The sequence below is a fragment of the Palaemon carinicauda genome, chromosome 13 (genome assembly GCF_036898095.1).
Source record: "Palaemon carinicauda isolate YSFRI2023 chromosome 13, ASM3689809v2, whole genome shotgun sequence".
NCBI lineage: Eukaryota > Metazoa > Arthropoda > Malacostraca > Decapoda > Palaemonidae > Palaemon > Palaemon carinicauda.
This window is the reverse complement of record NC_090737.1, coordinates 145,839,210-145,851,956: the sequence shown is the minus strand read 5'-3', so window position 1 is coordinate 145,851,956 and position 12,747 is coordinate 145,839,210. Positions and strand designations below refer to the sequence as shown.

At 38.5% G+C, this 12,747-nt stretch overlaps 1 protein-coding gene across 1 annotated transcript in view; it reads left to right on the top strand.

Annotated features, from left to right (window-relative positions):
- Positions 1-12,747, top strand: part of kel (kelch protein) — a 660,870-nt gene that overhangs the window by 499,556 nt on the left and 148,567 nt on the right. Inside the window, exon 10 of the mRNA XM_068386033.1 lies at positions 5,533-5,710. Coding sequence (XP_068242134.1) covers positions 5,533-5,710 — 178 coding nt within the window. The remainder of the gene's footprint in view (positions 1-5,532; positions 5,711-12,747) is intronic.

Here is a 12,747-nt window from a genome sequence, read left to right as displayed (position 1 = left end):
GTAGTGGTGGTAGTGGATTAAAGCCAACATCTCCTGTTGGCACGGGCCATTCCTTTGGTCGGCCCGTAGGTAACCTGCAAATTGTAAGGTATATCTATCTTTACAGTACAGCTGTATGGTATGGTATCCTGACTGCTAATGAAAAAATAGTAGTAATGGAAGATGGTAATTTTACTATTTTTCGTGATGTAAAAAGTGTGTTGAAGGCACTGACAGTTTTTAATCCAATCAACCTTTTAGTTTAAATAATTTGTATTGGCTCTATATTTGTTGTAGAGCAAGTAAAGAAGTTAAGTTTTGCTGGGTCCAGGCTCATGTGTGTGTGTGTCTAGTAATGAAGCAGCAGACAAATTAGCAAAAGAGGCAGCAGACAAATTATTTCCTGGAAGATATCTTCTTCCTTGTAATGATTTTTAGCCTGATATATATATATATATATATATATATATATATATATATATATATATATATATATATATATATATATATATATATATATATATATATATATATATATATATATATATATATATATATATATATATATATATATATATATATATATATATATATATATATATATATATATATATAAATACACACAGTGGAACCTCTACATACGATTGCCTTTATATACGATTGTTCCAACATCTGAAGTAAAATTCGATCAAATTTTCGTCTCGACACCCGAAGTCATGCTCCAACATCCGTCGTAGATCTTGTTTACGCCAGTAGACGGCAGCACGTCGGAGGGACACCATTTAGTGTCAAGTCGGTCAGTTCTCTGTTCTCGTGCGCATCGTTTGGTTGTCCTCTGTTTGGTCCGTTATTAACAGTGCTTATGATCTTCCTTTTCTCACGTTTCATTATTGCTTTAACGTATAATCATGGGTCCTAAGAAGCTTAGTTTTGTTACAGGTATTAGTAATGATGAGAAAAGAAAAAAGGCAATGCTTTCATTAGAATTGAAGCAAGAAATTATAGAACAACATGAGCGCGGTTTGCGTGTGAGTGATCTTGCTAAACAATATGGCCGGAAAATGTCTATGATCTCGACGATCATCAAGCAGAAGGAAGCCAGCAAAACAGTCAAACCATCGAAGGGGATCAAAGTGAAGCAAAGAAAACTAAGATTGAATTGAGTGAAAGTGATGAAAATTAGAAATTACAAAGAAAAAAAAATGTAAAAAAATATAAAATATGAAAAAAAATAAGCTAATTTAGGTTAAAGTTCACGTAGTGTTATCGCAGTCACCATCTCTACCTCCTCGCCGACCGTCCATCTCCTCCTGAGTAGCAAATCCTATACCTACGTTGGCCTGTCTCCAAGATAAAGTGAAAATAAAACTCCCTTTTTTATTTATAATTTCTTTATAATAATTCTTTTTTACATCTCTTATATAATGCAATTGTACTATTGTTATGTGTAATTATGTGTAGTAATTTATTAAGGAGTTATCATGGTTTTTGGGCTGTAGAATGAATTATACAAATTACAGTGTATTCGTATGGGAATATTTGCTCCAACATATGATTGTTTTAACATACGAAGCAAGTCCCGGAACAAATTAAGATCATATGTAGAGGTTCCACTATATATATATATATATATATATATATATATATATATATATATATATATATTATATATTATATATATATATATATATATATATATATATATATTTATATATATATAATTGTCCATTTATTTATTTGTTTCTTTTCATTTTTTATTATGTAAATGGCGTGGATATTTCCACATTCGCTATTACTGCCTACTTAGATGAATGGGAGATGGGATCACGGTTGGGAGGTATTTCCATTCAAAGCTATATGTGAGAGTATTGGATGATATCAGCCATCCTGAACATGGTTTGGGCCTTTGTGGTGTAACTACTCTCAGGGGTTGGGTTATCGAAATCCGGGAAGCCCATCATTACAGATATGGGGAGGATGATTCCATATTTTCTTGGTCTCAGTTTAGTTCACACCTGGGCCTCAATACCTGTTTTGGTGCTATCCTTCAGGTAGGGAATGGAGTGGACCATCTGGGAAGTGTACTCTAATTGTGCCGATAGTGAAGAATGCAAATTTCCTTTCCAACGTACTGTATGATACTATCTTAAAACTCTCAAGCAGGTAAACCAAGAAAGCAACCAACAAAAAACAAAAAGAAAATCCCTCCCTTAACTATAGACCCTTCAAACACTGACTCCCCATCCCCCGGATATGCTGACCCCCCCCCCCCCCTCCCGTTGACGACCTCTGCTAATTTGAATAGGGAAAGTTCTGTTGATGAGTTCGGAATGGGAAAGGACCATTCTACTGATATTTCAAAATTGAGTAATTAGGGTAACACAAGGAAATTTCGAATCCTTCATGTTACCCAAATTCCAATAGAGACAAACTATGATAATCTATATAAAGCATTTGAGTGCTATGGTTGTATAAAAGAAATAAGGATGAAACTTGAAGATAAAGAAATGGGATTCATGTGTATCTTACAGTATTTAGGACAAAGCATTTAATGCAATAAGTAACATGAATAATATTAAAATTAATAACTTGAATATCGTGCCTGCTCTTTACGATGAGGTACCAAATGATTTTGATGTATAAAGGCCTGCCGATTGGTTGGAGAAAGACGCGGATTTAGTTATGCTTTCTAAGATAAAGCCAAAACCACCAATGTGGCTTGTAGCTGAATCAAAAGGGGTTGCAAGGAATTATTTTAAAATATACAAATTAAATCAGAAAAAAGTAGGAACTGTTGCACTAGGCGATATATCTCATTTTGGGAAAAATAGTTTCCTTATCCATGCCAAATCAAGTATACAGGTTGTAATACTGTCCAACATAAAAACAACTAATGATGATATTAAGTTAGATGTCAAACCCCACCTAAATTTTAGCTACGGAAGGGGAGTAGTTTTTAACCGAGATCTGTATGAATTTACAGAGGAGGAGATACTGGCCATGTGTACAATAAATGTATGGAAATTTCACAAAGTCCCAATTACATCAATGATAATCCTTACGTTCCAGGATGCTGATGTACCTTTCCGCATTATTATTGATAACAAAATGATTAGAGTAAGACCATTCAAGCAGAAGCCACTGCAATGCTTTAATTGTTTTAAATGTGGGCAACCATGTAAAGTTTGCAAAATGAGAAAATGTGTGGTATTTGCTCCAAATCTTACCATGGAGAATGTGTACTTGGAGCCAGGTGTTTAAATTGCAACTTGAATCATAAATCCACAGACAAGAGCTGCGAGCTGTATATGTTGGAGGAAGCTACCCTCAACAAATCTAATTTAGGACATATAAGTGTTGGACATGCCAAAAAGTATTAAATAAATCAAATACCTATGCTAAGGCATTAAAATCAAACCCACCTAGTACTGCCAATAGCTCTAGGAAAAGAAATATACCTCTGATTAAATGTCAAATGACGAGGTAAGCATATTACCTCCTGAGGCTTTAAAAATGGTGTATTGACACTAGGGCATTTCCCATTTCTGTACAACCTTTGTCCCTCATTACAATAACTGGTACAAATCTCTCTCAGGCCATGTCCTTGCCTGATTTGATGGAGGTTCCACTTAAAACCAACTTACCTGATGCACCTGTAGTGGGAAAGGTGCAAAATCCTAGAATCCCACCATCTATTAATCGTAAAAGAGAGACCTCCATCTCTCTCACTGCCCTCCATTAGTAACACTAAAGTTATGACATCAATTAAATTTTATATTTTGTCTGGTGATGTTTCTAATGCACCAGAAGATAAACTGAATAAATTGGAAATTTAAGTTGAGGTCCACCATCTGCCTCAACAAATTGATCAGAAGGACGCAAAGAAAAACACAAACATAAAACCCAACATATCAAGACCATCTCTGAAGAAACCTACAGGTAATAATGTTAGATTAAAAACTGCTAATGGGAAGACTTCATCCAAGATGTCTTCCAGAAATAATCTATAGTTTTCTCCTCCATTTTGCGATGGAATTGTCAGGGTTTAAGGGCCAAATATGAAGAACTTAAGCTCCTAATTCATGAACATTCCCCCATAACTATATGTCTACAGGAAAGTAAGCTTGATGTTAGCACTACTAGTCTCCGAGAGTATGTTAGCTATAGAACACCATATAATCAACAAGCAGGGAGCCATGGCGAAAGTCTCTTGTACATTCGTCAAGAGTATCCCCAAATACCTTTGTCTGTTCGTACACCCTTGCAGACAGTGGTTGTACAAATTGATATATGGAGGAAATATACAATATCCTCTCTGTACTTGTCTCCAAATAATAATATTTTATATGATGATTTAGTAAAGGTTATTGAACAACTCCCCGAACCTTTTCTCCTACTGGTAGGTATGAATGGTAGACATCCTTTATGGGGTGATGTTTTGGCAAACACAAGGGGCAATGTTATCTCATCGCTAGTGGAGATTTAGGATGTCGGACTCCTTAATACAGGAGAGCCCACGCACTTTCATGTTCAGACAGCAGTAATGTAAGTGGGTAATTTTACTATTTTTAGTGTTGCAAAAGTGTGTTGCAGGCATTGTGTGTTTTTAATCTAACCAACCCATTAGTTTTAAAGTTTTTAGAGTGGCTGTAAATTTGTAGTATTGCGGGCACGGAAGTCAAGTTTTGCTGGGTTCCAGCTCATATGAGTGTACCAGGAAATGGAGCAGTGGACAAATTATCAAAAGAGGTATTAGAAAAAGTACTGCCTGGAAAGTATCTACTTTATTGTAATTACGTTTTGCCTCAAATTAAAAGATATCTATGTGGTATTTGACAACATTACTAGAATTCTGTTGATCGGAATAAAATGAAGATCACAAATGTTATACCTTCATGGAAATATGGTAATATGCCTAAACTGCCCTCAGTCACCTTAGTATTGGGCACACATGCTTAATATGAGTTTTTGATGTCTGGCAGGTGCCAACTCTTTTTTAACGATTGTTTGGTTCCCCTTAGTGTTAGACATTTACTTGTTGAATATCCCAGTCTTGGGGATATCAGAGAACAATTTCCCTGAAGCTCGTGATGAGGATGGTTGGTAGATCTTCAACAAAATTCTTGGATAAGATATTTAATGCTAGTGGCATTTTTAAGTTCATATTAGAAGCTGGCCTTCTTATTTTTAAATGGTACATAAAATTTAAAGTATTTTATTGTAAAGCTATTTATTCATTTGTTTTTTATATTGAATTAATTATTCATTAGTAATCATACTCCCATTGGTATCAATGACCATCAATGTTATGATGCCATTCATTCATCGTGTTCAACCTCCATGAGCATTAATTTTTTGTTGTGGCAATGAGTTAGCCAGGGATGATTTGATGGTGATGAAATGGCAGCTATGAGCTAGTGGCAATTATTTATCACATTCCCCTTATGTTTACTCTAATAGTAGATATATGATATTACTTGTGGTAAAACATGTAATGTGTTGTGTAATTTTTTTATATCTATTTTAAAGATAAAATTTTGTGTCATTTTTCAGATGTGGAATAGCTGTAATAAATGGCAAAGTATATGCCGTAGGAGGATTTAATGGGTCACTAAGAGTAAGGACAGTTGATGTATATGATCCAGCTCGAGATTCATGGACAACCTGTGCAAGCATGGAGGCTCGTAGATCGACTCTTGGTGTAGCAACTCTTAATAGCTGTATATATGCGGTACGTGTATTTCAATAGCAATGATACCTCCTATGATGTGCATTGTATTTGGGATACTCTATGGTATTGATTACCATTATTGGAACTGGCAAGGGCCTAGTCTCTTGAGAAAATTTTTAATCTTTTGATATCAAGTTGATTTTTTAGAACTTGACAGTACTGAGTAGCTTCAACATATTGATGAACAATACCTGTTAATTTAAGAGCTGAGTGTCAATGCAAAGAATAGGCTTATAGTTTACATCCAGGAAATGATTGCAACTACAGATGTACAGTATAATTAGAACTTCAAAATCAGAAGTACACTGAAAAATGTATCATAATATATCCTTGAAATTATAATGATGTACTGTATGCTATGTTATGCAGTATAGCAATATCCCGTCCTACTTCATAAAATATTTCTTTGAACCTCACCTTATGTTCATAATGCTTCTCCAGAAGCTCGGTTTAATCAACACTTGTCTGGAAAATTTTATATTAAAAAATGTCCCCATTTTCTTAGATAAATACATGCCCTTAACAAAGGAATGGAACCATCTCACAGTAAGTGATAAGAAACCAAGATCATGATTCACATTCCCTTTGTATGTTGTGTCGGGGACAATACTGTTATTTATATACAGTAATTGTTATGAAGGGGTCTTTTCACTCATAGGACCACTCATGAAAAAGTATATTTCAACAGTTGCTGATCAAGTTAACAGGTCAGGGAAAAAGCCAGGGAAGACTACTCTGGTTGATTATAACAGGAATAACAACAATAATGATACACCTTCACCTTTGGACAGTTCACATATTCAGCCCTCTTTTGTTAGTCATGAGTTTCACAAGCTCATGACATCACTAGCTTCCTTTGTTAGGTTTCAAAAGTCCAATGAATCCTCAATTAAAAGCAGTAATTCTGGTCCTTACCTCTTCGTTGCCAAACCCAACCTAACTCCTGAGGGTCAGTCTAATGTTGATAGCATTTCCTTTAGTAATGATTCTGAAAGTTGGCAGCGCACTACAGATTCCAAAGCATCACACACAGCTTAGCATTCTTTAATTAGTTTAGTTCATTGTACTGCTAAAAGCTATATCGCCATCAATACCCTTCGATGTCAGGATCCCTTCAAATCAATCTGTCACTCCTTCTGCTGCTAAACCATTGCACTACTGCAGTCCTAGTTGCTCTATCTTATTATTATTGTTATTATTATTATTATTATTATTATTATTATTATTATTTGATAAGCTACAACCCTAGTTGGAAAACCAGGATGCTATAAGCCCAGGGGCTCCAACAGGGAATATAGCCCAGTGAGGAAAGGAAACAAGGAAAAATCAAATATTTCAAGAACAGTAATAACACTAAAATATGAATGTAAACTTTTGGAACTTTAACAAAGTAAGAGGAAGAGAAATAAGATAGAAATGTGAGACCGAGTGTACCCTTAAGCAAAATATCTCTAACCCAAGACACTGGAACACCCTGGTACAAAGGCACTAACCAAGACTAGAGAACAATGGTTTGATTTTGAAGTGTCCTTCTAGAAGAGCTGCTTACCATAGCTAAAGAGTCTTCTACCCTTACCTAGAAGAAAGTGGCCACTGAACAATGATAGCGCAGTAACCCCTTGGTGAAGAAGAATTGTTTGGCAATCTCAGTGTTGTCAGGTGTATGATGACAGAGGAGAATATGTAAAGGATTGGCCAGACTATTCGGTGTAAGTGTAGGCAAAAGGAAAATTAACCGTAACTAGAGAGAAGAATCCATTGTAGTACTGTCTGGCCAGTCAAAAGGCCCCATAACTCTCTAGCGGTAGTATCTAAACAGGTGGTTGGTGCCTTGGCCAACCTACTACCATAAGACAACTAGATTGTGAGACAGAAGACCTAGTTGGTAGTTTTGATCCTAATATCCCTCCATTCACTAATGTAAGCATTCCTTTAAAAATCTCATAATACTTATGTGGAGGGCATTGCATATTGTATGATTCCCTTAGATACTGATGAGGTGAACGAAGTTTGAACTAAATTCGATTGTTTTTATCATTTTACAGAAAACAGTGTACGTAGTTCGCTTGCTAGCTCGGCCATTAGCTCGTCAAGGGTTAACTCAAATGGGGTAAATTTAGGCGCTGGTACATATACAGTGAACCCTCGTTTATCGCGGTAGATAGGTTCCAGACGCGGCCGCGATAGGTGAAAATCCGCGAAGTAGTAACACCATATTTACCTATTTATTTAACATGTATATTCAGACTTTTAAAACCTTCCCTTGTACGTAGTACTGTTAACAAACTACCCTTTAATGTACAGAACACTTAATGCATGTAATACAGTACCCTAAACTAAAACAGGCACAAATATTAAAGGCGACTTTATATCATGCGTTTCCTAAACACGCCAAAAAGCACGATAAAAAATGGCAACCAATGTTTTGTTTACGTTTATCTCTGATCCTAATGAAGAAACAGACGCATTTACACATCTGTTTATAGGTTAGTTTTTGCATCAATTATATTGATTATTCAGTACAGTATGTTGATTTGGTTATTACTAATGTTTTACTTAATTTTTCTTAGGACTTCCAAATGAAATTTTTTTCTTTATGACGCCGCCTGAAACGACGGCGTCATAAAGTACGCTCAGTAAACAAACTAAGGAATTTAACCCGCATGATGAAAGTGATAAATAATGATATTACAGTAAAAGCTTTTATAAAATATGTTATCACAAATATTATTTACCGTATCTATATAAAATCATACATACGTAGCAAAGCAGGAAAACAATCTACGAGAGAGAGAGAGAGAGAGAGAGAGAGAGAGAGAGATTGTTTTACATATGTAAATGTAAATTTTAAACAAAACAAAAATAGCCCCATTTCATATAAAATAGATTACAAATATTTTACTTTATCATATTACAGTAGTCTGTATAATAATGTAAAGTTCAGTACAGTATGTTGTTGTTAAAGTCGTGGCGATGAAATTCTCACGAAACAAAAACACGCCATTTGATTACAACAGCTGATTCATTCTCTCTCTCTCTCTCTCTCTCTCTCTCTCTCTCTCTCTCTCTCTCTCTCTCTCTCTCTCTCTCTCTCTCTCTTCGTGTTATACAATACTTACATTTAGATGAAGAAACTAAAATTAGTTTTCTTAGTGTCAATTAAATACGAAACGAAATAATTAGGCCGAGTCTACATCCATTTCAATCATAGCTAAAAATAGGGCATCCGATTTCATCAGCAAACCACTATTTTTTGGGAAATATCATTTTATTCTAGAAAATTGCCACTCTTTAAATAGTTAATTGCACATTAAGAAAGCGTGTACTTTTGTTTTTAAATTTCGGGTGTGTTTTAAAAATCGAGTATTGTTGACTTTTTTTTTTTTTTACTTTTGGCTGTGATTAGATCAGCTGTCATCTAGCTGCCGCTCTTGAGTGTGTACGAATACACTAACAAAGTATCATTTATACCATTTCTTAACTTATTCAAACCGTCTACAGTATACAGTTGATATTACATAAGCACCAATGTGTTATAACCTATCAAATTTTTTTGTTTATTACATTTAAACCCCCCTCTATCTCTCTCTCTCTCTCTCTCTCTCTCTCTCTCTCTCTCTCTACCTATATCTCTCTCTCTCTCTCTCTCTCTCTCTCTCTCTCTCTCTCTCTCTCTCTCTCTCTCTCTCTCTCTCTCTCTCTGTGGGCTACTTTTCACTACCTCCCATTCCTTACCTCTCTCTATCTCTCTAACAAATGATATCTTTGTTGCTCCTCAAAGTTTCATTTATATTGAAAATCAATCATGATTCAATTTTCCTTACTTTCTCCAATCTCGCACCATCGGTCACATCGCGGTATTTTCGATATTTCCGGAAAATCCGCAATATATGTATAGACATGGGTTATGAAAAAAATCCGCGAAGTGGTGAATCCGCGATGGTCGAACCGCGAAGTAGCGAGGGTTCACTGTACTGCCAAAGTGAGTCCTCTGCGTGCATGCACAGGAGCCCCCTTTTTAAGTGGTAAACAAACAGAAAAATAAGCTGGTTTTCACTACTCATTCTGCAGTACAGGAAGATGAGTAGGGAAACGAGTCAGAGGCAGACTGTGTAAGTAAGGAAATATTGCCTTTTCAAATTTCTCATACCCTTATTGGTGAAAAATACCCTAATGAACTGATTGAGTTAAGTTTTGAAGCTTCTTATCCTACCAAATTTACACAGGTGACTTCGTACAAGACAGTTTATGTAGGTACATGAAAAGACACATTTAACATGTACCAGTATTATTATTATCATTAACCTCTATGTATCATTTATTGTATTTTGTGCTTTCAAGCATTATTCCATCAGTTGCATATCAGCATAGCAAATTAAGAGGAGAGCTACCACTACTTATTCAGTTATTTCTTTCACATAGTTTTTATGAATAGTACTTACCTGGCAGTTATATATATATATAGCTTAAGTCTCTGACTTCCGGCAGAATTTATTCGAAATTTGCAGCAACCGCCTTGTGGTGGTTGTGTGGTTAGGTGGTTAACAACCCTTACAGGGTAGTACCTGGAATCATTCCCGTTTTCTGTTCCTCAGATCATCTCTGCCGGCCGGATCGACAACATCGTTGGTCCGCCATTAAGAGTTTTTCAAATCGCTTTCCCTACATCGCTGTTTTGGACTTCGTTTGGTGAAGTACATACACTGTTTTGGGGAATTGGCAATCGTGTTTTGTTATTATTATTGTACTTTTTTCTTTGTTTATCATGAGTGAAAAACTTCATATTCGTGTATGTGCGAGTGATGTATGCAAGGTGAGGTTACCAAAAGTGTCGGTTGACCCTCACACAGTTTGTATGGGTTGCAGGGGGTTTGAATGTGCACTAAATATTAGGTGCAAGGAATGCGAGGGTTTAAATGAAGATGATTGGTTAGCTATGAAGCGCTATGTGCACAAACTAGAACTCGATAGAGTTAGGAGAGCTAAATCAAAGTCAAAGTCTGCTAGTGAAGCTAGAATAGATATTTCTATTAACCCTTTGTTTCCTCTTTGGAAGTTATTCCTTCCCTTGAGGTAGTAACTCCTGCCCCTTTTACAGGATCTGCGCCTGCGGATGACCCTCAGTATACCAGGATGGCTGCTGAGTTGGAGGCCATTAAAGCACAACTAGCGGCCTTTAAAGGTAAGGGTGAAAGTGGTATTAGTGCTTGTGAAAGTGCAGTGGAGGTGGCGGCTGATCGAACCTGTCATACCCCTAGGTCTAGACCTCTACCAAGCTCCCAGGACCAAGGGAGAAGGTACGTCGACAGCCGAAAGGGGGTGAGAGGTGCTTATCCTCGGTCAGTCGTCTCCTCAGACAGTCCTGTTGCGACCTCCCAGGCTGCTCTTGACCGCCGTAGAAAAGGCGTGTCGGATACGTTAGTGTCTTCACCTGATCCTTCTCCCAGACGCAAGTGGCAATACGAATCGTCAAGACCGACGAAGAGAAGGTGGGACCGGGATGTGCAGTCTCGCTCTCCCTCTCCCAGTTCGAGTAGCCGAGAACCTGAACCTTCTGAGGACGACTTCGATGTTGTTCCTGTTAAGAGGATGAAACCGAGAGTCCTTAGCCCAGTTAAACCTGCTAAACTTCCTGCTTTTGCTACCAGCGCTCCCAAACAGCCGCCTCCTTCGGAACCGCGAGAACCAGCAGAAGTCGCGAAAGTTTTCATGGCGGTTATGCAGGAACAGCTTTCATCGCTAGTGCAAGCTTTCAGCCGCCCTCCTTCCCAGTCCGACAGACGTAAGGATGTCTCTTTGCCGGTTAATAGATCGTCTTCTAGGAGGGAATGAAGTGCCTCTCCAAGGGAACCTCTACGCACTTCGTCGGCCGTATGACACCGCGCACCCTCTTCATCGGCTCGACACCAGGACGTTACTTCCTCTCGCTCTCGGCACCAGGACGATACTGCCTCTCGCCCTCGGCGCCAGGACGATTCCGCTTCTCGCTCGAAGCTCCAGGACGATTCCGCCTCGCGATTTAGGCAGCAGGACGAATGCAGCCTGCCTTATCAGGACGAATGCAGCCTGCCTTATCAGGACGAATGCAGCCGGCATTATCAGGACGATACCGCTTCTCGTCATCAGGACGATACCGCTTCTCGCCGCCAGGACGATAACAGCGCTCGGCGCCAGGACGCTTCCTTCTCTAGGCGCCAGGACGACACCTACTCTCGGCGCCAGGACGACACCTACTCTCGGCGCCAGGACGCAAGCAGCTCTCAGTGCCAGGCTGCTTGCAGCCCCGTTTTTCAAGATGTAGACCCTGATCAGGACTTCGATGATGTATCGGAAGAGGAAGAGAAACCTACCAACTCTGCTAACGGTTATAAAGTTCTGCCTTGCTCCATTTTGGAACTATATGGGGAAGAATTCCAACCTTCGGGTCCTCGTTCTCCTCACTCACAATTCACCAGGAAGAAGGCTACGAAGCATTCGGGCTTCATCAAGATGAAGCTTTCAATTGCTGCCAGGAAAGCGCTCGCTAAGGTGGGTGATTGGATGAAGGAGCGGAGGCAAGCGGTCAAGACCACCTTTTCTTTCCCTCCATCTCGACTCGCTTCCAAGGCTGGTATGTGGTATGAGACGGGGGAACCATTGGGTCTAGGAGTGCCTGCCTCCTCCCAAGGTGACTTCTCTGGTCTTGTGGACTCTGCAAGAAGACATGCTCTGAACTCTGCCAAGGTGATGTGGTCCATGTCGGAACTTGATCACCTCGTCAAGGGAATTTTCAGGGTTATCGAGGTTTTTAGCTTCCCAGACTGGTCTCTCGGGACTCTGGCCAGGAAGACAGAACTTCTGGAAGGCACGAAGGATCTGACGAGTATCATGTCCTGCATGGACAAAGCTCTAAGGGATGGGGCTAATAAGTTGGCTTCCCTTTTCTCAGCAGGGGTCATGAAGAAGAGGGCCCTGTTGTGCTCCTTCACCTCTAGGTCGGTGACTGTTGCCCAGAAGTCAGAACTGCTTTATGCTCCTCTGTCACACCATCTCTTTTC